The 25,182-nt window shown below is 38.3% G+C and overlaps 1 protein-coding gene across 14 annotated transcripts in view; it reads right to left on the minus strand.

Moving 5' to 3' along the window:
* Positions 1-25,182, minus strand: part of ptprfa (protein tyrosine phosphatase receptor type Fa) — a 589,562-nt gene that overhangs the window by 58,967 nt on the left and 505,413 nt on the right. For all 14 annotated transcript variants that reach the window (XM_051933282.1, XM_051933291.1, XM_051933287.1 and 11 more), the window contains 3 exons: positions 24,888-25,097; positions 12,575-12,735; positions 5,990-6,102 (listed from right to left, as the gene is read on the minus strand). In XM_051933282.1, the coding sequence (XP_051789242.1) occupies positions 5,990-6,102; positions 12,575-12,735; positions 24,888-25,097 (484 nt within the window). The remainder of the gene's footprint in view (positions 1-5,989; positions 6,103-12,574; positions 12,736-24,887; positions 25,098-25,182) is intronic.

Below are 25,182 nucleotides of genomic sequence, written 5' to 3' on the forward strand. Positions count from 1 at the left end.
GCGTGCGTGTGTGTGTGTGTGTGTGTGTGTGTGTGTGTGTGTGTGTGTGTGTATGCATGTATGTTCCAGCATCACTTCCGAAAGGCTGGAGTGATTTTCATGAAACTTGGTCCACATGTTCCTCATTGGTCGACTAAAATACTGTAGGGTGAAATCAGACCTAACCCACCCCCTTCTGGGTAGGGTTAGGGGTGATCTTGTTGTCTCGTATGCATGTTATCATCCAGTTGACACTCAGAACGACCACCAGAGGGCGAACAGAAGGTGACTGCCAGCATTCATTTTTGGGCACCACCGTGTCCCTGTTGCGTTTGAAATTAGATAGAGTTGGCTGGTTCCAAGCATCAACTGGATGATAACATACATACAAGACCGCAAGACAAACACATTAGTGAGTCTTCATTGTTTGTTAATTTATTTTTATTTTTAAAGTTGTGCTTTTTTTAATTATATTTTTCTCAAACAATTAAAAAAAATATATTTCCCTCCCAGGCAAAGCTGGGTATTTCAGCTAGTAAGCTATAAAAAACACTGAAATGGATTTTTAAGGATTTCTTTTTTGAAATAAAAAAATAAAAATGTGGATATGCCATGATTTATGCTTGTTATAGATACTAACCAGTACAGTTCTTGCATAATTCACAGGTAAAAAAAGACAATGTGTGTAAAGTTCACAAATGAAACTTTAAAGGTCAGAAAGGACATTTTTTTTTATTTCAGTCGTTTGCAACTTTTAGCTGAGAAGCACAACTGAACAAAGCATTTAAGGGTGAAATCTAGCCCACTGGCTATTGTCAGCATTCACCATGACAGATGGCGATAGCGAAATATCCAGTTTGTAGTGCCTCAAGTAAGTGTGATGAACCAACTATGACATTATTGTGGAAGTCAGTAAGAGGCATACGTCCAAGACCTTCTTAGGTTTCTAATATTCATGTAAGAGATGTACTGATCAGTTTTGTTGATTTGCAAAATAACATCTTTCTGAACTTTAATTTTTTCAAAAAACTAAACAAATGACTCTAAATATAACATCATCTGCAAAAAAGCGAAATGAGTCCGAAATATACCAAATTACACTAAGGCAGTACCTTGGCTGTCCAAAAATACCTTTAAAGAAATATACCTCCAATACATGCTAAGTTAAAATATAATTAATTCGAGACACAGGGACACTCACAAAAAGCAATCTTAATGCTTCCATATTTTTACTAAAATTTAAAATGGTTACTCTCATTATGGGGTCTGTACAGTACTTTACATCAGATTGAGCCACAATGAAAAAGCTACTAACAGTGCTTCCATTAAATTTCACAAAATCCTCTTTAAAATATGACAATAATTGGCTGAAAAGATGTTTAAAACACCTTTAGATACACTTACTTCCGATCAATTTTTATTCTCATTTTAAACATATTCTAAAGAATTTCTGATGTCAAAAACAGGAAATGATCATTTAAAGTGTCCACAAAAGTATTTAGTTAATGCATTAGATTTAATAATTTTGCCATAAACATACAAAGCTGTACACGGATGAGAAACACTGCATTCTTTCCTCTTTAAGCTTTCTCCACACCATCCATCAACATTAAACCAAAAATACTTTTTATTCATTACATTTTGGTAAAATAATATATATATATATATATATATATATATATATATATATACACACACATACATACATACATATTTATATATATATATATATATATATATATATATATATATATATATATATATAAAGGCGGATCGGTGTGGCATCCGCAGTAATGTGGGCGCTGCATCGGTCTGTTGTGGTGAAAAAGGAGCTGAGCCGCAAGGCGAAGCTCTCAATTTACCAGTCGATCTATATTCCTACCCTCACCTATGGTCATGAGCTATGGGTAGTGACCGAAAGAACGAGATCGCGAATACAAGCGGCTGAAATGAGTTTCCTCTGCAGGGTGTCTGGGCTTTCCCTTAAAGATAAGGTGAAAAGCTCAGTCATCCGGGAGGGGCTCAGAGTAGAGCCGCTGCTCCTCCGCATCGAGAGGAGTCAGATGAGGTGGCTCGGGCATCTGATCAGGATGCCTCCTGAACGCCTCCCTGGTGAGGTGTTCCGGGCACGTCTAACCGGGAGGAGGCCCCGGGGAAGACCCAGGACACGCTGAAGGGACTATGTCTCTCGACTGGCCTGGGAACGCCTTGGGATTCTCCCGGAAGAGCTAGAAGAAGTGGCCAGGGAGAGGGAAGTCTGGGCATCTCTGCTCAAGCTGCTGCCCCCGAGACCCGACCTCGGATAAGCAGGAGACAATGGATGGATATACATACATATTATATATATATATATATATATATATATATATATATATACATATATATATATATATACATATATATAGATATATAGCCTACACACACACACACACATACATACTGTGGCGGAGGGCCGGGTCGCCCCTTCAATATATATTCAGGGGGAGCAGCCCTGGACAGTGCAATACCTCCCACTGGATGCTGGATGGCTGCCCCCCTGGGTTGGAGCGGTGCCTCAGCCTCCCGCAGGGCTCCATGGGAGATGGAGTTCTCCACCGGTCTGTTGGGATCTCGGGTGGCCGCCAGGGGGTGCTGCGTGGGCTCCTGAGCCCAAGTGGACGACTCTTCAGCCCCACCTGGGAGTGCAACTGCAAACAGGTGATCAAGCACCTGCAGCACTTGCGGGTGGGCCATAAAAGGAGCCAGCAACCACTTCTCAATGGCCAGAGTCGGGAGGAGGAGCACCAAACTTGTGGAGGAGTGGTGGTAGAAGACAGGAGTGTTCTGGTTTTAGTGCTTGTGTTTGGGACTGTGTTGTGGCTGGGGGGATTACGGGGAAGACGTGCCATCCAGCTGAAGAAAATAAAAGTTTATTTATTTTTATATGTGCCTCCCATGTCCGATCTGTGTCGGGCGCAATATAGTGCCTTTGTTACTATATATATATTATATATATACACAGTCGACCCTTGATATACGACCCGCCTGACATGCGAACAACTTGCTTTATGACCAAAATTTTTGTTTTGAATTATGACCAACATCTTGCGTTACAACCCGAATGCGGTCACATGTATCCGCTTGTGCGATTGTAAACAAACAGACGAGAGTGTTTGTAAGTGTCAGTCGGAGCCCAGATACATGTGTTTGTGGACGTAATTTTGGTCAGTGCAGTGATTTATATACAGTAATCCCTCCTCCATCGCGGGGGTTGCGTTCCAGAGCCACCCGCGAAATAGGAAAATCCGCGAAGTAGAAACCATATGTTTATATGGTTATTTTTAGAATGTCATGCTTGGGTCACAGATTTGCGCAGAAACACAGGAGGTTGTAGAGAGACAGGAACGTTATTCAAACACTGCAAACAAACATTTGTCTCTTTTTCAAAAGTTTAAACTGTGCTCCATGACAAGACAGAGATGACAGTTCTGTCTCACAATTAAAAGAATGCAAACATATCTTCCTTGTCAAAGGAGTGCAAAGCAAGCAGTCAAAAAAAAAATCAATAGGGCTTTTAAGTATGCGAAGCACCGCCGGTACAAAGCTGTTGAAGGCGGCAGCTCACACCCCCTCTGTCAGGAGCAGGAAGAGACAGAGAGAGAGCCACAGAAAAACAAAGTCAAAAATCAATACATGCCCTTTGAGCTTTTAAGTATGCGAAGCACTGTGCAGCATGTCCTTCAGGAAGCAGCTGCACACAGCCCCCCTGCTCACACACCCCTACGTCAGCGCAAGAGAGAGAGAGAGAGAGAGAGAGAAAGTAAGTTGGGTAGCTTCTCAGCCATCTGCCAATAGCGTCCCTTGTATGAAATCAACTGGGCAAACCAACTGAGGAAGCATGTGCCAGAAATTAAAAGACCCATTGTCCGCAGAAACCCGCGAAGCAGCGAAAAATCCGCGATATATATTTAAATATGCTTACATATAAAATCCGCGATGGAGTGAAGCCGCGAAAGGCGAAGCGCGATATAGCGAGGGATCACTGTAATTTATTTCGATAATTGCTAAGGAAGGAAGCGAAGGTAACGAAGGTAAAGAAAGCGATCACAATCGAAATGAAGAAGGAAATTGTGTGGAAATATGAGAGTGGCGTTCATGTGACCGATCTCGCTAATATGTACAGCATGTCAAAATCCACCATCTCGACAATTTTACAAAGAAAAGATTTGTATAAGAGAAACTCCTTCCAAACAATAACCACCTTCCATTTCATTCTCCTCCTCCTTCCTTCCTGCAAGCCAAAGATGTCAACTTAAATGGTGAGTACAGTATGAAATTGTTGTTTCTGGTAGGCTAGGCACTTTTTATAACTTTTTGGTTAGTACATTAGAAAAATTATTGGTGTTTTTGGTAAATTATGCACATTATACAACCCTTTTCTATTAAAAAAAGTTAAATGTTGCTGTGGGCGGACAAGATATTACACTTCACCAGCAACCACCCGGTATCTCATAAACGGAGCTGTGTTAAAAAATCTATTCGGAAGAGTCCACATCCATTGTAATACGAAGGAAACAAAAATGAATAAGAGACGCTATCTCTTCCATCTTTTCACTTCAAACGGATACTCAAAAACATTCATTAATCGGGGATTACACAGAAGACGCCAAAAAACTCAGCAAACAATCGACTTGAATCAGAACCCCCACCCCACCTGGCACTCACTCCCTTATCACCACAAGGTGTCTGAAGGTACAGTGCGCATCCTGACCAAGTCAGGCATCAGAATAGCACACAAACCCACGAACAATTTGTGCACAGTCCTCTTTAATGCTAAAAGCAAGAAATCGATAGCAGAAACACGAAACGCAGTTTATAGCATTCCATGCAGTTGTTGCTCAGTGGTATACATAGGACAAACTTCAAAAAGAATCGCAACACGTATACAGGAACATCGCAATGCCGTCAGAAGAAAGGACTCACTTTCATTGATCTACACGCATACTAAATCAACAGGACATACATTTAACTGGGACAATGTACAAGTAAAATTTAAGGCCAGTACTAAAATTGGCAGAGAGCTGGCCGAACCTTGGCTATCAAATGAGAACGCCATCAACAGACAATTGGACATAAAACCAGCATGCAAACTTAAGATCATCACGTTCATAATAAATAAACTGTACACCCAATACCCCCCCCCCCAAGCCCCCGCCCCCGCCCGTAATGTTTTGCTATATATTGCCTTTGATTCTTGTAAGTCTAAGCATTATCCTCTGATGAAGATCCCTGGTAGGGGTTGAAAGCACAGGAATAAAAACTACTTTATGATACGTGATTCATTTTTTTCCCTTTGTGGATCTCCAGCTGCAAATATGCAAACCGTATCACAGACCTTCTCTTCCATATATATTATATATACACACACACACACACACACACACACACATATATATATATACATACACATAAAGATATAAATATATGTAAATATACACACACACACACACACACACACACACAAAGGTGTTCATTTGCAGAGCCAACTCTTAATGTCTTGTGTTTTCTGTTATTCAACAGGCTGATCCCAACTCATAGCAATAAACCAATAAAGACATGAAATGCAGCGTCTCATGTAAACTATACACAAAAATGTTACTAGCACTATTTGTTCTCTTAAATCTGAAGGTGGTGCTTTGGGAGTTGATTATTATGTAAGAATGCTGCAGCTATTCAATCAATTTGAGATGTATACGTTCCTTTTCTTTGGCCCTCCACTACAATACTGGAAAAAACGAAACACAAACCAAAAGTTCAAAGGAGCTAAAAAAAGAATTAAATTGTTTAAATGCCAGTAATAAAATCATGCAAAAAAGTCATTTTTTACTCATTCGTTAAAACAGCAAGACAATGAAAGACCTTCATTTATTAAAAATACATTACTGAAAAAACAGAACCAGCTCCATCCTAATCAATTCTGAATAGCAAGGTTTTTTTCCCAGAGACCTATAAAATATCACAGAAATCATACCTGGAGTCTGATAATTTAGTCTACGCATCTCCACAGGATCAGAAGAGTGAGACAGCAGAGAATCTTTAACACCTCCTGAGTGATCATCTTTAGTGGATGGCGAAGCACGTTTCCTAATAGAGAAGGTGAACAACAGAGCCACATAGTTAGGAGCTAATTACCTCAATCAAATAATTCTTCTTCACTAGCTGCTGAAATTAAATGACACAAATGAGCACCTGAGCAAATTCACGAAAGGCTAAAAAGCCAGAGGTATTTGTTTGACTTGCTGATCTTGACAACAAGCTGTACAGATTTTCTTTGCTGTTCCCTGTATTATTGTTAGATAGTTCTGTCAGATAATATCGGTGGACTTTTTCTCCTTAATATCACTCCAATGATACATGTCAATGTGCAAGGCACAAAACTAATTACCTTTTCCCCATTATATTTTATTAGCAAAGCAACAGCAATAGCTCAGTGACAAGCAAATAGATGGCCTTCTCTAAAGCAGTACAAACCAAAGATGCATAATCGTTAGAATACATTACAAAATCAACTGCCATCTAGATAACCAAAGAGACGAGAATTCACAGAAGGAGTACAATATATATTACAAAGTGAAAGAATAAGTGAAAAGAATCATAAAGGTTACAAATAAATTCCTGTATTCAGAAAGTCACTTCCATTATGTAGAAATGGGTGCCCGTAAAGAAACAAGTGACAGAATATGAAAAAGGAAAAAATATCTTAAGAAGGCGCACTATAAATTGGATCTGAGAAATGATATTGTTACAAGAAGTGCTACCTGCATTTCAAGAGCTTATTTAAAATGCCTCCAGGTACATAGCACTCCAGAGTCCCAGAGCTGCTCAAGCAGTAGGAAAATATAACGTCTTACATAGCCTTTTAAAGATTTTACAGCTCTGCCTAAATTCGTCTTTAATCTAAATGCAGTGACTTGTATTCAGAATCCTGCCTTGTTACACATTCAATTTCTGAATCTTGACTAAATTTCACCATGTTCATGCTGTAATTATTAGATGAACGGTCCGATTATACAGCACTGCATAATTACACTCTTTCTGCACCTGTATTTATCAAATTGAGTTCATTGGGTAGTTTTTCAAATTTCACTATTCTTGCCAGATCAACTGCATAGGAAGACATCGGCTCTTGTCCTACTCCTTGGGGCTGAGGTGCACAGACTGTACCAGCCAGGTATGGGTAGGACTGATTCCGCATTCTAAACTTCCCCAGTCAAATTGCAGTTCCCTGAAACACAACAACAGATGAAAAAAGAGCTACGAAATGCAAATGCCTGTATATGTTAAAGTGCTCCTATGTATACAGTAGGCAAGGTTCTATCAAACAATATCTCTTATCGAATCTTAATACATAATTCGCCTGCCTCCTCACTCACGTCTGTCTGAAGCCTTCTGCGCAGTCGCCTTCTGCCTGAAAAACCTTACAAGACCGACATCCAACCCTAACATCGTGGCAGGCGGCAGATTTACGGCCGCAAAAATTCAAAGAGAAAGGCGACTTCGATTAAAGCTCTAGAGGCCTGAAAGGCGATGTCGACTACAGCTCCAGGCCTAATTACGCATTCTGATTCAATTACGCATTCATTCAATACACCTATATCAGGTTTGTGGTGCTTATACTAATTACTATTCCATATTATACTAGAACATTCATCATTCAATATTATACTATAGGCCTGGAAAATTCTTCAACTAACAGTACAAGCCTGTACAGTAATGAGTAAAGCAGACTACAATCATTACAAAACAACTTCTTCATTACTTATTATTTGTTCTTCATACACTGCTGACACAAACTTGTGCCCATTTCATCTTACGTTGTCGAAACGGGCTCTTTGTCTAGTATCTAATATTTCTTAATAGATGAGGTTCTAACAGATGGGTATTATTTATTATTTTTTCTAATTCCATCTTTTAAATTTTGTCCGATCCAGCATAATGTGCCAGATTATTCATTTCCAATTATCCAGCTTTTATGTTTGACTACAGAGTTTCTGCAACTCTTAACATCAATAATACCTCAGATATTGAATCAGCATAGTTGTCGGCACAAAAGAGGAATTCCAAGTGCCACCAGTAAAGGACTGAAAATCTATTTGGCATTCACCAAACTTAGCTTTATTAGACCCTAAATTTGGTGATATTCAAAATTTTCACAGTCAATATAGCAGACATCCAGACCTAAACAGTGAAAAGAAAAAAAAAAAACACTTGAGGAGAGCGGATGAAAAACAAGAGTATGTGGATTTATGACTGAATGGATGAAATGAGGAGAAAATATAGCATTTAGATAACTAAACAAGCAAAAATACCAGCAAAATCTCTGAAAACGAGGCATTGCTTTGTCACAATGACTGATGTTAGTTTTATTTCTAGCGTTCCGGATAGCTTCAATTGTGGAATGTGTTTGCTCTTCTTTTTCTTTTTTCTGAGGGTTCCCTCCAGGGAACATATTGTTCATGGTGCAAGGATAATTGAAGACTTTGAGAGTTTCACTGATATGAGTTCATGCTTCTGGAATTCCTTCCTTACAAGATCTGGTGCCAGAATAGACTTGGGCTCATTGTGGCCTGATTTTGACTGAATGCATGCACAATGGACAGGTGAATGGAAACAAATCAGTTGGACTCAATATTCTGGAAATGACGTTTGGCGACTGATATAAACAGACGCCAAATGTAATTTCTTTATGCCCATTCACTGAAAATCTTTATCTATAGTTAGGAATTTCACAGGTTATATCAATTGTATTATCTGTTGTAAAACACACACACATTGATTAACACTAGAATTACCAGAGCCTACGAAAAAACTCGTAGATCCGTCCCACCTTAAAATGTCCCCTCACATATAAGAACAACGCAACTGCACCAGGCGTAAAGGCGAAAGTCCGGCGTCATCCTGCCAATCACCTGTCCTTCAAAGAAACAGCATGGCTTACAGAGCTCGCCAACGCTACACCGTCCAGATCTAAACACTAGCATGGTGTATGTGCCCAAAGAAAGTCTAACTGCATTCTCGTACCATTGCTCGCGTACTAAAGTGTCAGCAGGTATTTTTCGTGGCATTACACGTGTAATTTGTGAGCATGCCCTTGACGATCTGACAGAGGAAGCTCAACAGTTCACTTATGACTTTATGCTGTAGGAAGATAAGTAAATAAATCAGCTTGCATGTTATTTATTTGGATCAAATAAAGATGCGCTATAGCTATTTATCTATCCCCTTAGCTGTTTTTATATATATTATATAATAACAGTTATAAAGACACTTGTTCATGTTAATTGCAGTCTCAATTGTTAAAAATAATATTTTAAAAGGAGCATCCCAAAATACAACGATCTGACTGACTGACAGTGCATACCACTTTATATGGTTAAAAAGAAAAAAAAAAGAACACTTTCTTTCCAGCGGGGAATCAAACTCGGGTCTCTAAGGCGCAACAGGCCTGCTGTGCACTGATTGGCTGAGCAGTCTGTGTCAACTATCCGCGACTTAGTATGTATCGTGATCGTGATTTAGAGAGAATAAAAGTGAAAAAAAAAACGGAAACTTTTACAAGTCCTATTAATGTACACCATGTGTTACAAACGCAAACCAAGTGTATGTGTGTACTATATAATATTAACAATAAGAGCAGCTCATTACTGAAAACAGCAAATATAGGAGTGAGTCAGGATCGAACCGGGGACTCTTGATTACACCAGGGACGTTTGATTACAAGTCAGCAAATCTTATCACTACTCTATAGAAACTGTTGTTTTTTCTTTAACCTTTTGTGAAAGTGTTTACTTGATCTTTGGACTTCAGGCTTCATATATTATATAGTTTATGCCTACATTTTGTCATTTACTACTAAAATATGAAAAATGTTTCTGTTTTAAAAATGTGTTTACACAGATTACTTTAGAAACGGAACACACATGAAATGCGTGTGTTCCAAATAACGATCTATTATTTCCACTTTAAAACTCTGGCAGTTCAGTCACTCCCAGATAATCAAACAAGGCATGAGCTGGGAAAACTTAGCAAACGTTCTGCGACGGTGGGGGATGGAATAGCCGGCTGCTTGCTGGCTCATCTTAATCGGCACATTTAGAAGACGAAAGAAAGGTGAGAACGGTTTTAAGGTGGGCCGGATCTACGAATTTTTTCGTAGACTCTGGTAATTCTAGTGTTAATCAGTTTAATAAAATACAGTACTTCCTAGGTGGCCAATTCAGCACCAAGTAGTGATCAGATAGATAGATAGATACTTTAGATAGTAGATCAATACCACTCTATACTAAAACTTCCAGAACACAGCATAAATTAAGATGACACAACTACAAAGTGAGGTAATAGAATTTTAAGCCAAGATGAAATTTTATGATGCACTCTTCATGAGCAAAAATATTCATATACACTGTGTTCTTGTGGACAACCAATGAATTTGTCACTCATTCTGGCCATTTATCCCAATCATGTCTCTGGGCATGCTCTCCTTTTCCCAGCCAATAAGACTATCTCACCAGTGGGCACTAATCTTTCAAACACTGTACAGATCCTCCTAAATTTATTAAATCTGTTTTGCACACACCTATCCATGTTGTCTAGATAAATGACTTCTTACTGAGAATCAAAATGTTGTGTCTAGAGGTGAGGTGAATCTGACTATGTAAACCACTGTCACTTTCCTGTTTCAAATAACAGTTTCCACTGCTATGTTATAGTCTGTCTGGATCTCTCAAACACATGGATGCCATCCAATTGACATCACACCTGATCCCTACCATTTAACATGTAGACGATAGGGCCATGTTACACCTTCAATGTGAATTGTTGTCTCATTATGACATTACTACATGAGCGAAAATATCCAAAAGGTACTCGCCAGGCAACACGTCTCCAAAACATGAAACAAGGAGGTGGCACAGAAATCCTTTACGCAGGACAGATTCTGTAGAGATTTTATGTGAACCATCAAGGAAGTTAATTTTGGTTCATTCTTTGTCTGACCTCTTGTTTGGGCCAGTTGTATTCTAAGGATTGCAAAGCTGATTGCTTTGTTAAATGATATACTATAGTGTAATCAGGTACATAAAAATACAAATTAACTGAAAAAAGGGACCTTGAAATATGTATTCACAAATTACAGAGAACAATCTTGTGGTTTAAATTGATCTGAACAGCAGGTGTCTCCCTCAAAAAAAAAAAAAAAAAGGGGGCCATTTTAGATCGCAAGATAATTGGTCATCCTTTGTGTGAGCAGACAAGCAATCTTATTTCTGCCGCTGTTCTTGAAAAGAGAAAGAACCCAGGGCATCTCAGAGCTATATTGATTAAATTGCATGTAAGGAAGCATTTCCTTTCCAAGCAACACATATACTTTTCAACATGCACACACAAAATAACCTTCATAAACTTCAAAACAATCATAATTGTGAAATGACAGAAAAAAAGCACATACACGTGCAAGAAATCCTACCTTTCTTGTTTGCTGTATCCAACGGGAGGCAAGAACAAAGATAAAGACAAGTGAGATTAAATTACTTTCTCTCTCTCTCTCACCTACAGATGTCAGCAAGCATCTGCTTTTGAATGTTCATCTCAAGACAAATGACACCTGACATGCAAGCTTTTCACTTAGCTGTGTACTGTGGTTTATTCAAATGCCTGGCGTGACATTTAGAAAATGAGATTTTTGAACACAATCTTGCAGAGCCTGAGATGTAATCCCCATTGCTACCTGAAATCTTTAACTATTTTATTTTAAACTCCCATCATAAAAATTCTTTTATTAAAATAATGCATTGGGGAGGATAGAGTTTGCTTTGGCCATTTTGGGGGAAATGCAAGATGACCACCTGGGAGAACGTAACAGCTGACAGTGAGCAACATACTGCAGCATCCTGCTAATTATGCTAATGAACGAAGCTGCAGGTGAAAATCGTATGGGACCCAACGTGCTATTAACAAGGGATTAAGTATCTGATGGTTTTTTTAAATTGTAATTTACTTTTACCTTTCTTAATTACTAACTGCATTATAAACTCCGGGGGATAATGGTTCTTCCATGTTAGCGATTTCCATAACAAAACCAAGGCTCAACCTCTTTCAACTCAACAAAATAATCAATTAACAGGATAGAAGTGTAAGCAAAAACAGAAGAAAAGGAAAGCATTACTTTGGGAAAGTCACCAAAATGTTTGGAAAAAAAGTACAGAAGATGAGCTCTGGTAATAAAATATAGCTTAATGTTAAATACATTTTCAACTGTCTTCTTAGATCCAGCTGCAAAAGGTCCATACTTACTCTTCAGTCAACATGGCACATGGATTTTCCTTCATACGATTTGACAAACAAAAGTAAACATGTTCACGCTGCCTAAAGATCTTCCAGCTCAGCCAGCATTAGATGAATGGTAAGTACACACAACTGTTTCCTTATCAATATCTGGCTAAGAGACTCTAAAATGAACTGTGACTGTCTGATGTTTAGTCATATTAAACCTTGTCTTTAAATTAACAACTGCATTAGGTATGAATACAATCTACACAAAACTAAGGCAAATCCTCACCTTTTGAATAACAAGATTGCGATGACAATGATGATGATCAGAATCACAGCAAGGACAGGTCCCATCACCCACAGCATTTCGGGCTCTTCCTGCTGTTTTGCAATTTCTTTGTACATTTCAACCTGAACAGGGTCTGAATAGGGGCTTGCAGCAAAGGTTTCCTAAAGGGAAAAACCCACAACACCAAAGTTAAAATGAGGCTAGCTACAAGGGTATCAAACATATCTTACACATTACATTTACTTATTTCGCTGACCCCTTTATCCAAGGAAGGCAGACATTGTGGCATAGTGGTTAAGACCTTGGACTTCAAATCCTGATGTTGTGGGTTCATATTCTACTGATACTGTGAGATCATGAGCAAGTCACTTCATCTACCCATGTTCCAATTGGAAAAACAAAAGAAATGTAACCAAATCTACACTGAATGTTGTAAGTCTCCTTGGATAAAGGCGTTAGCCTATTAAGTAAATGTTATTTTGAAAACCTAGAAAGAAGGGAGGAAAAAGGGATTATTCTAAAAGAAATTCAACAGTGGCACTGTGCAGAAGACTGTGTTCAAATTCAAGTCCAGTTTCAGTGGGGAGTGTGTATTTTTACACCATGTACACATGGGTATTCTTCCCATACTCTAAACACATGTGTGTTATGTTGACTGGTAACTCTACACTGGCCAGGTTTGAGTGGGTGTGAATATGCACTGCAAGTGGTGCTGCACCTATGGTTCATTACTGCTTTGCTAAAAGAGCTGCTTGGATAGGCTTCAGCCTACTATCACTAAATAAATTGTATTATACTGGTTTGGAAACAGAGGACTGAATAGATTATAAGACAATCTGAAACGGAACACATTTTACACCTTCAATTTCGTTGTTCCTTTGTAAAAGTGACAATGACAATAAAGATCTATCTATCTATCTATCTATCTATCTATCTATCTATCTATCTATCTATCTATCTATCTATCTATCTATCTATCTATCTATCTATCTATCTATCTATTTTGACAAAGAAAGACGGAAAGTCAATCTGATTAAACACTTCCTAAGCAATGGTGTGTGATCTTCCCTCTTCTACTATTCTTAATTGGGATGTGATTTTTGAGATTTCAGAACCCCAATCACCAACATATCTCATTAAAATGTGCACACTATTTGTATTTAACTCCTCACACTTTTGTGCTTTTCTGCTGATCCCCTGCATTTTCTTTGTTCTTCCAAGCTCTAGGCATCTTCTTGTACAGTTGGATTTTTGGCATAGCACCTCAAAGTTTCTTTTGTCTGTTACTTCTTACAAAATTCCTTTCTAACCTCCCTCCCTCCAAATTTATTTTCCCTTGGACTTTTCCAATCTTTTTACTTTCTAGCAGAAGCAATTGGGTACAATTACTGCTAAATCAGCCATATCTTCTTGCTTGAAATCCCTGCTATGTTGTCCTTAAATTTAAGGAAAGCAAAGTTTGAAATCTTACATTATTAGAATTATCCAGCTCCTGTATTATAAAAATGCAATCCATTCCGTGAGTTGTCCAAAGCCATACTGAAGTGAGCTGTGACGGAGTGTCCATGTTTTTCCTCTTTGCTCCACAAAGCTATCCTCTAAGGTGTAAACTTAGGTGCTGGGCACCATGATTCTAAAATTATTGTATTTCAGTGCTGTCCACAATTAGTGTTTGTAATCTTTACTTAATTAATATAATTTAATCACAAAAAAGAAAAATTAAGAAATCTAAAAGAAGCGTTTGTGTATTAACTTACAACATACATATATAAGGTCTAACATACATATTCCTGTAGTGTATAACTTATACAATTTTTTACACAACATAGTCAAGCATCATTCTGCTGTTAGTATGACTTCTAATGACATTTACCCAGCAGGAAAATGGCAATAGAACTCTCTGTTAAGGCACCAGGTGTGTATGGACCACTGTTACAATAAGCACTCAGCTGTCTGGAGAGTCTGAGCTGGCAAGGACAGAGGTGTAATCCCAGTAATGAATGCTACAAATGGGATTTAATGGGCACACATTCTTGGTGAACACTGTGACTGAATTGTTGAAAAGTGTCTAACTGCAGACCACTGGAGCTCTGCCATTCAGGAGCTCTGTTGAACAGCCAAATGGACTCAATGCAGATAAGTTACTAAAAAGGCAAAAAATGTCATGTTATACCATAACAGCTGGTGATATACTTAAACTAACGCACTAGTGAGACCACAACTGGAGTATTCTGTACAGTTCTAGTCGCAACAGTGCAAGAAAGACATAGCAGCACTTGAAGCAGTGCAGAGGAGAGCAACCAAGTGCAATCCAGGACATAAGGACATTTCCAACTCTAACAGACACCGAGAATTAAACCTGTGTAGTCTTGAGCAGAGGGGACTATGTGGGGACCTATTCTAGATGTTCAAAATTCTTATTAATAAAATAGATCTAACAGAGTTCTTTCAGCTTAACTGTGAATCACATACTCAAGGACACTAGTAGAAATTAAGGGGAAGTGCATTTAAGACTAAAGTCAAGAAGTACTTCTTTACACAAAGAGTTGTGGGACTCTGGAACAAACTACCGAGAACTGTAGTTGAAGGAGAAACCTTGGCAACCTTTAAGAAGAATCTGGATGAGATATTGGGACAGCTTAGCTATTAGCTAAACAAACAGGCTTGATGAAGTGAATGGTCTCCTCTCAAATGTCACATTTCTTATGTTGTAAGCTTACCAATAGTGTAAAGAAGTTTTAAAGGAATTATGAGTGAGGTACACCTAGAAACTGGCATGTTGAGAATGACGTAAATGACTAGGAGTGTCGCACAACATCACTCACACATAATCATATTTTGGCTTATGTCAGTCACATTTTGAAAACAACATATCTAGCCATGCCATTCAGACATGCAGGGTAAATTAGGTTATGGGTGATGGACAAATGTCTACATTAAAATGCCCACAGACATCTTTTGCATTAACCAGCACAGAATTCTAGTGGCTTATAATGCCTACAATTAAGTAAGTATGTGTGCATATGCTGAAGATGTTTGTATTCAGAACTGCCACTCTGTTTCCTTTCTTGTGAAGAACTATTACACCATACCAGAGTCATCAATTCCCCCCAAAGTTGCTGTTTCAAATCAGTAAGCTTAAGAAACCAGATGCTGGCTAATGCATCAGAGATTTTTTTTAATTAATAATTAACCACAGGCCAGGATTTTGAGCTTTCTGGTCAGACTGTGTATGTTTGAGTTTTTGTGTCTCTTAGGCACACTCAGAATCAACCTTGCAAATACAGGCATGACTATGAAAAGAATCCAAACATTAGGAAAATAGTTTCTTTCAGAAAAGAAGAAAAGCATGACATCCTACAAATTCCGTTAAAATCATTTCACTTTTTGAAAGTGAATTTAAAGGCAATACCTATTTATCTTCTGCACCATTCTTTATTTTTATTACTCTATGCAGGGTGTTGGCAATAAAAGACAGTGGTGGTGAGAATACTAAACAATGCGACTGTCACTAACACTGTAACACAAAGTCTCTAATCAGCAGCATCAGAGGTCACACTATGCAACTGAAAGAGAAGCAAATATGTATAGCTTAAAATACCAAAATCCACTAAATAAATATTCAATGACATATTTAAAGCAGCTGGAATGGCAGTTCAATGATAACTCCTGATGTCTCATGTCTTTAGCAGCCTGCTTGAATCTTGACCTGATAAGTCTCTGTCAACTGTCCCTGAATTGGTTTTCTTCAGCTACTCTAACCAATCCCAACACATGTTATAAAGACATGTAATAACTAAATTGCTGACTGTAAATCAACTCCACTTAGGTGTGACTTTGTACATGTGTGCATGCATACCGTACCTTGCCTCGTGAACAATATTGCAAGGACAAGGTTTTGACTTGCTGTGACCCTGAACTGGATGAGCAGTACAAAAAATGGATGGAAGGTATTTATAGGAAAGCTATTATAAAACAAGAGCCTTCCAATGCATTGATGACAGGATAGCTACTAGCACCCCATGACCCTAAACTGAACAAGTGAGTTAGAAATGGATGGAAACATATGCAACATGCATTAGTAATTTAGAGCAAAGTCACTGCAAGGTAAACCCCAGCTCTGCCCTCTACTGGTGCCAAATCAGTTGTTAAGAAGTTTTAAGTTCTGTTCACTTGCTTAGAGCTTTATTATACAGGAACAGATATTTAAAAAAGGATGTCATCTAAAGGTAAGTGGATGTTCTAAAGACATTCTATGGGTTAAAAGTAAACTGGACATTCTGGACAAATGAGACACATTATGCCAGGTTACTTCACCCAATGGAAAAAATGAAGCAAACCAGTCTGTCATTTGAGTGCAATTAGTGCACAAGTAGGGCAGGACTAGGGGAAAAAAAAGAGAAAACGTCTATTTTGGCTTCTTAAACCTGGTAACTAAGCTCTGAAGTGTGAAATTGGATAATAGATTATGAATTTCGAGGTATTGTCGGAATCTAAAGCAAAGCATGGAAGTAGTACAAGAACTGAGAAGTTATGCTTTGGGGAGGTAGAATAGGTTCATCTGCTAGACTTTACTGCTGTATTACTGCTGCTTTCACTCTGCTCTGCTGCCTTGGGCATCTTTGTTTTTAAAAACTGACACTAACCCAAACAATTTTGGATATTATCGTCTTATTATAGCTGTGAAGTCTAAATATTTTGAATCTCACATTTACTGTGCACAGACCTTCATAACTGAGCGTGAGGGTGACCAAAGGTTGCATTCTCAGAGGTGCACTATATGGGCACAACACTCCTACTTTAAGGAGGTGATGGCACATTCATTTAAATAACGCCAGGAGCATCTGGCCGCACAACATGTGGCTGACACATAGAAGTGCAAAAGGAAGTGAATTCTTGATAGCCAGAATACTGTTAGGCAAGTGACACGCCAAGTTCACAGAAAAAATGCCAGTCGGCATGCTGTGCAGGTCACATTCAAAGACTAGAGTGCATACAATAAGAATGTGCATACCACAGCTCCTAGATTGCAGATTACAGAGAGTGCACACAGGAACAGGGCTGATTATGGGGTGCATGGGCAGGAGGAGCAGAGCACACAGGCGGGGTGACAGCTAATTGTAGAGATCACAGACTTCATATTGTGGGATTTAAAAAACACATAGGTTTCTGCTGGGACCATGGAAGGCAAGGATCAAAGAGCACACTGGCAGGGGATTGCACAGACAATCCAAACTGATATTGTTTGTATGGATATATTTTTTATTTTCACAGCAGAAACCAGACAGCAGTGTAACAAAACAAATGCCACCTTTTACCAACAGAAACACTGCCAAAAATTACATTTTTATGACTTCAGCTGTTCAGCTTTTCTAAGCACCCACTGTATTTTCCAAATCTGTATTTTCTAAAATGCAGTGTTGTGGAGAGAAGAACACTATTAAGGTAGCATTGGGCTAAGGCAAAATAAAAACCTAGATGGCATAGCAGTCTTTTACAGGGCACACTCAGACATGCACAACCTCACTGAACCAATTTTAAAAGAACAGTTAACCTAACATACACATCTTTGAGATGTGGGAGGAAGCAAAAGTGCATGGAGAAAACTTGTAGACACAAAGGGGTACACGGAGACTGCGTCAGGAATCAAATTCAAGTCCTTAGATAAGTCCTTACAAATTTTACCAAATCATTTAAGTTTCTTTGTTCAACTTTGCTATTATTATGTCATTTGTACATGTATATAAGGAAGACAAAAAGCATTTAAAATTTTGCATCCACCCACATCAGACTGCATTATTGAAGCATCACAATCAGCAAACAGAAACAAAAAAAAAACTATAGAAAAAGAAAATTCAGTGATCAAATGATAGAAAATGTTAAACTAACAGACAGACCTACATATAAAAGAAATGAAAAATGATATAGTTTTGTCTAAGAAAGTAAAGATTCAGACCAGACAAGAAACAAATACATAAATCTGCAATTTGTTAAATGTTTTAAAAGTATCAAGATCAATCAGGTTTGTCCCAGTAATAAAAGGATGGCATAAAAGCCTGGCTCATGCTCAGCGAGACTGCAACAAAGATAAAGATGTGGCAATTCTTAAACATTTCAAGGCCTAAAGGGCCTAGTACATCACAGAAAAACAGCAGTGGCAAGCTGCCACAACTAAATGAAGATGTGGGAAACCATTCTGTGAGAATACACTGTAATCAACATCTACTATTTTTAACTGACTGCTGAGAATTTGTCACGCAACAGTGACACCACCAAGTTTCTTTACATGTTTCCGTAAGTCACTAAACCTCAGGGGCACAGATTGTGAAGCATGCAGAGAAATGGGTCTATGGAGCTAAAGGTAGTGCCAGTGCCTCAGTTCAATCCCATGAGTCATTTGTATGTCCTCACTGTGTTTCCAAAGTCATTCCAAAAACTTACTGCTAAACTGGGCATAGCTATTCTTCCATACTGTTTCATTATTTAGGAATCTGTGCACTTAAATATTAAGTATGCTGCATTGTCTCAAAAACTGTATTGATACTGTATATTGTAAGGTACGATATTGAGCATTTGGTTCTGCGGAAAATGTCAGGAATGGACATAGTGGCATCTACATTTGCTCTTCAAATAGAACCATTACCTTCCACTTCCTTCCACTTGCTGGTGAACTAAGCTCTAAATACAGAGCGAGACGTACTTGCCCTAAAGCTACATTACAGCACTAGATAGTCGAAAGCTGAAACAAACAGAGCAATGTATTCGTCACTGACTCCCTGTCTGACCCTTCAAGCCCTCATGCCCAGCTCCACTAACCTATCCATCATGCAGCTCTTAAACAGCTCTGGGACCTTTCTGAGAACAAGAAGATTGTACTTCAGTGGATACCAGCCCACATTGGCATTCATGGCAGGGAAGAGGAAGGCTGACCGGCCAAAAAAAGGTGCACAGCTTCTCCAATATTGTATTCCCACCTCATACAATGAAGCAAAGACTCTTCTAAAACAGAAGCAAATGAAAGAGTGGCATTACCTCAACAATGGATATGACCCATAGTAGGACCACCTCAATAAGCTAAGTAGGAGGAGTTAGACCATCATCTTTCATCTCAGAACTGGTCACTATTGCCTCAATAAACAGGGTCTCAGAGAAAAGGCAAGGTGGGTGTGTGGCTCTGAGGAACAGATCCCTGCACATTTCCACATCTGCCCTATTCTGTAGATAATAAGAAACCATTTTTGGCTAGAGAGTGTTAACCTTTTTCCAAAACTCTGGAGGCCCTATGACAGACTACAACAGACAGCGGACTTCTTAGAAGCCACTGGTCTCAGGATATAGACATGCTCACGGCAAATGAACATGGAAGAAGAAGAAAGTTCTACTGGTGACTGACTGACATCTGATATACAATTGGTTTTTCCATTATCTAGGACTCTGAATTTCATAGGGTGGTACAGAACATTGATTCATGTCTATTTTTTGTCATTGTTGATCTTGGTTAATTATGCTTTATGAAACATAATTAAAATAAATTATAAATTAATGTTTAGGATAATGCACTTTGTCCTGGCTAAATGATCTTATGTAACATGGTGGCTACCAATATCAACAATTAGGAACTGAAGCAAGAGACTTATTTAAACTTGTCTCAAGCATTTCAGTGTGAGCACTGTAATCTATCATCACAGCAGCAGAGAAGGAAAATGCTACAGAGTATATTACTTGCTCCCATTGAGTGCCCAGTATTTTCCTGAGCAAACAAGATAGTCAAGTAACAACCTCCAGTCAGATCTTGTGTATACTAATCACTCATGTTAAATCACTCTAAAATTAAACCTAGTAATGCCATATCACAACATAGACAAACTGAAATATTCAGCTCACATTTACTTTTGTTGCTTTTGAGTAAATAGCAAAATTAAATTGTAGAATTAAAACGTACTGCTGGAATACAAACAGAATCACCTAGTCTTGAATATATAGCATTCTATGGTCAAATGATGGGGGGCAAGCTGCGCTCAGTGTCTGCACTTTCTCCCACTCTGTGGATTTTTATCCGGGTACTCCAGTTTCCTCCCACAAACAAAAGACCTGTAGGTTAGGTTAGCTGGCAGCTTTCTGTGAGTGCGTGTGTGACTTGCATTAGTTCACACTTTGCATAGGATGCTGCAGAGATAGCACTGAACCCCCATGAGTCATTATGTTCCACAGTCAGCTTTAGTACAGCTGTCTTTTACAATGAAGGTCGCAGGAAAATGTGTTTCACATTCTCCAACATTCCTAGTGCTTAATGTTTCATGTTGAAGGATGACACTTAAATCATCAATGCAAACAGAGCATGTTTATTATCAATAACGAACAAAAAAATACCCTCTCCATACAGTATATGGACAATTTTGGGGTTAATGTGCTGTAATTATGAGGTAAAAAAATATCTTTATTAGTAAGAAGAAATATCTAAATAATTTGTTGCTGTCAAAAATCACGAATAAAAAAATCTCTTCACAGACTCATTAATTCTAACTATGTTATAAATCTCTGTCCTTCCAGATTTGTTTCCATCACATTTATTCATGGACATCTCACTTGAATAAGCAGAACTTCTTCATCTATTTGGGATTGCCATCTAAGTGCAGTAAGTGTCATTATTTCAAACAAAACAGTTCAAGGAATGAAATAAGAAAAAGAAAAAGCAAAAATCGATATAAGAAGCAATAAAAACTGTAATTGAGGCAGCCATATGAACATCTCTTTGTTGGAACCAAGTTAGTTCTCTATGCTTAACAAAACAAGCCATTCGTTCATGAAGGAGTCATCACTTTTTTGCATTTGGTAAAAACCATTTGAACAGAGATGTGTACAAGGCAGTTCTTCTGCATTAAAAGTATGCAATAAAATATTCAATCATCCAGTGAACCACAACTCAACAATCTCCCCCCTGCAGTGTAAAATTTCTGAAAATAGCCGACATCCCACTCTGACGGAGGCTCTGACCCCAGGGCAGAGAGTGCAGTTTTCTGCTAATGCCGATTAGTCTGGCCAAGTGTCACTCCACCTCACTTTGAACTAAATGAATTCAATAAACCAATGTGCACTGCATGCTTTTGTCTATCTTGTGGGTTGCACTGCACTCGAGAAATTTCCTGCTATGGGTAATTCACGGTTATCTGTGCAGCAAATTGGAATTATGCAGTCAACGATCACACATTAAAATTATACAACATAATTCCACAAAATCTGCAAATGATTTTAACCAAACATCCTAAGACAGATAAAGAGGCTTTTTTGGAACCAGAGAAAAAGGAGGTTTTCAACCAAGCCTTATTCAACCCACGCTGTACATGTACAGTACCTAATCAGGATATAAACTTTCTGTGCCCGATTGCTTGCGGTACAGGTTAATATTTACAAAAGCTGTAAGCACATTATACTATTATTAATAGTACAAAGCAGACAGTTTATCAAATAGTAGAGAAGCAGCTGCAGGCATGTGAGGCTAATACAGCAGTAAAGTCTAGCAGATGAACCTATTCTGCCTCCCCAAAGCATAACTTCTCAGTTCTTGTACTACTTCCATGCTTTGCTTTAGATTCCGACAATACCTCGAAATTCATAATCTATTATCCAATTTCACACTTCAGAGCTTAGTTACCAGGTTTAAGAAGCCAAAATAGACGTTTTCTCTTTTTTTTCCCCTAGTCCTGCCCTACTTGTGCACTAATTGCACTCAAATGACAGACTGGTTTGCTTCATTTTTTCCATTCACTTGAATCAATAGCTCTTCATATTGACAGCAAGCACTGAATGGCCTGTTGCAGCTATCACTGCTCTTTCTTTCTGCTGTATGATGTTATATTTTGAGTAAAGTGACAGAATACCTGACAAGTAACAGTTTTCATATCTTTAAGGATATTGCAAATTTCAATGTCCATTAAATTTGAAAATAAATAAAAACCAAAGCTTTACAAATGCAAAAATAGAGTAATACAGGCACACTTTATTCACGCCTTGTCTAATCAAAAGAGTACTTTTCTGCTGTAAAGTTTCACACGTCAGCAATATTTTGCCCATTAATACTAGGAATATTGGGGTATATATTGTGCAGGATGTGCTATGTATACACATATATTCAATGGTAGATTACCTCCTTCAGAATGCTCTATTTACTTATTGATGGCTTGGACTGAAAACATCTCTCAATATTCCTGGCCACTTTGAAAATAAAAATGAAATGGACAAGGTGGATTATTTGTTAATAAACCTAAATACTAATAATCCACCATATATACCAAGTAGAGCTTTACTGTACTCAGTTTCTAAGATCACTCTAAAACTTTAAGAGAGTTCACATGTGGTCACTTTATTGGGCTGAAAAAGTAATATCTATGCTATAGGCTTTTTCTCGACAGTGCATTTCAGAAAATTTCAGAATGAAGACTAAAGGGTTGTCCATACAACGGGACAGCTATTGCAGTAATGCTACAAGCTTTCTAATGTGTAATGGCAGCATGGCTCAGGGGATTAATAACAATGAAATCAATTGAACAGGACCTGCCAGTAATGACAGCGGCACTAGAGCATAGATGACCTTCTGTTGACTGGGTGTTTTGGCAGGAAAGGAGAAGCAAAGCATGGCAACAATGTTTTCCTGTAGCCAAAACTGGGACAAGGAAGGTCGTTACCACATACGCAGAGGATCAGGATCACTGACCGAGAAGAGAAGGATGAAAGTATGTGGTCCCTTCAGCCAAAAGAGGGATTTGAGTAAAAGATCACCATTGTGAAAACAAAAGAATACCTCCTGTCATGCCTGGGCCAGAAATGTGTTTAAAACAAAAGAGTGAATCTATAACACTGGTGGAGTATGCTGGTGACCCTTATAATACAGCCTGCTTGGAAAGACAGGCAGCATGGTGAATTACAGAAAAACCACTACTTCCTGAACCTCAGTTTGATTCCTGTGTTTGCATGTTTGTTTTTCTTTTACTGTCCAACAATATTTTGTCAGTTTGAGTAGTAATTCTAAATTGGCCATGTGCAAATGAGTGTGTGTTTAGATGCAACTGAGTGCTGCATTATAATGACATACATATAGGGAGAATTCAAGCGCTGTACGGAAGAAGGTTTAGGAAAAATGGAAAAGTTTCAAAGAAACCAGCAATGATCATACAAGAATGAGTTGAAATGGTAGTTTGAACACTAAGCCAATTTATTAAGAGCGGTACTCTCACTGCTACATGACCAAGATGCCTGATCTCATTTTCTTTTTAGTTAATCTTCAATCATATCTTAAAAAATCCTAAGAGATGCCCACTTCAATATTTGCCATGCCAGTTTTTCTCTCTTTTCATTTTTGCCATGCTCATTACGTAACAGGGACTTTGCACTGTAACCCACATTTCCAAACATGGGTTGCAACTCTATCTGGTATTAAACCGTCTACCTTGGATTAGAAGATAGTCGTCTAATTTTCCCTTATAGAGTGAAGGTATTTCGATAGATTTATGATTTAATTTAAAATATAAAAAAGGCTTAACAGCATAAGTGTTTAAACCCCTCATAAAGCCTAATATTTCTTTACAGTTTATTATATGGCGTGCTGGGCAATGAATCAGACAGCAATTTGTGGCAGTTCATAGGGTGAAGGCCTATTAAAAAGATGTGTTGACAACAACTGTGCATTTTAAATTCCACAGTTTGTTCATTTAGAAAGTACATCAGAAAACATTCTGTCAGTTCCGCATCTTTGAGCTTACATGTGTTTTTATTGCTTAATCAAGAGAGTCAACCTGCCTAGTAAAATGAAAAGAAAAGGAGCACCTGCTCAAGCTACTATCTGAGCTGAGAAAAGGTGAATTACAACCTTGGCTTGCTAGAGCAAAAGCACCTTACTCTATCTTCCCTGCCATTAAGGTACATAAATCTTATCCTTGTACGGTATGGTAGGAGGGATGGTTATGGCCTAACACTTCCTGAAAAGACCATGGACTTTTTGTAGAATTTCAGATCAACATACACGTTTAGATTTAGTCTTTCCCCATTTACACACAAGTTTAGTTAATCTGGCATAAACTGTTCAAAGGTAGATGATTTAGGAGTAGAAATCTTCAAATTATTTAAGTACACTAGATAATTGAGGCCCATGACATATTTAAAACAGACATATTGTTTGCAAGATAGCTCTGACACTGTGTGTGTGTTTACAATTTCTGTATTTGCAGACAACTTTAAAAGAGAGTATTCAGCGTGCTTCTTTGTGCCTAAAATACAACCAGCATGTTTCATCAAACGATTCCCATTTGTTAGAACTCACAGTATCTCGGCCTTCCAGAGCTGCTAGGACAAAAAAGAGGTATTTCTGATCTCCAGGAAGTGGCTTGTTATAGAAGCCGTTGTAGTTCTTTTCATCGCCGAGTGTGAAGGTTGGAGGCAGAGAATCCAGTTTAGCAGCAATATAAGGTTTTAGGCTTTCCACTTGTCTCCTCTGACGCCTCATTCCTGGGTTTTGACTTGATTCTAACAACTATAAACACACACCATAATTCCTTATTAACATTATTCAGACACAGAATGTTTGATTAAAACTATTCAATAAGTAACAAAATAGA

The sequence above is a fragment of the Erpetoichthys calabaricus genome, chromosome 10 (genome assembly GCF_900747795.2).
Source record: "Erpetoichthys calabaricus chromosome 10, fErpCal1.3, whole genome shotgun sequence".
In the NCBI taxonomy this organism is placed as follows: Eukaryota; Metazoa; Chordata; class Cladistia; order Polypteriformes; family Polypteridae; genus Erpetoichthys; species Erpetoichthys calabaricus.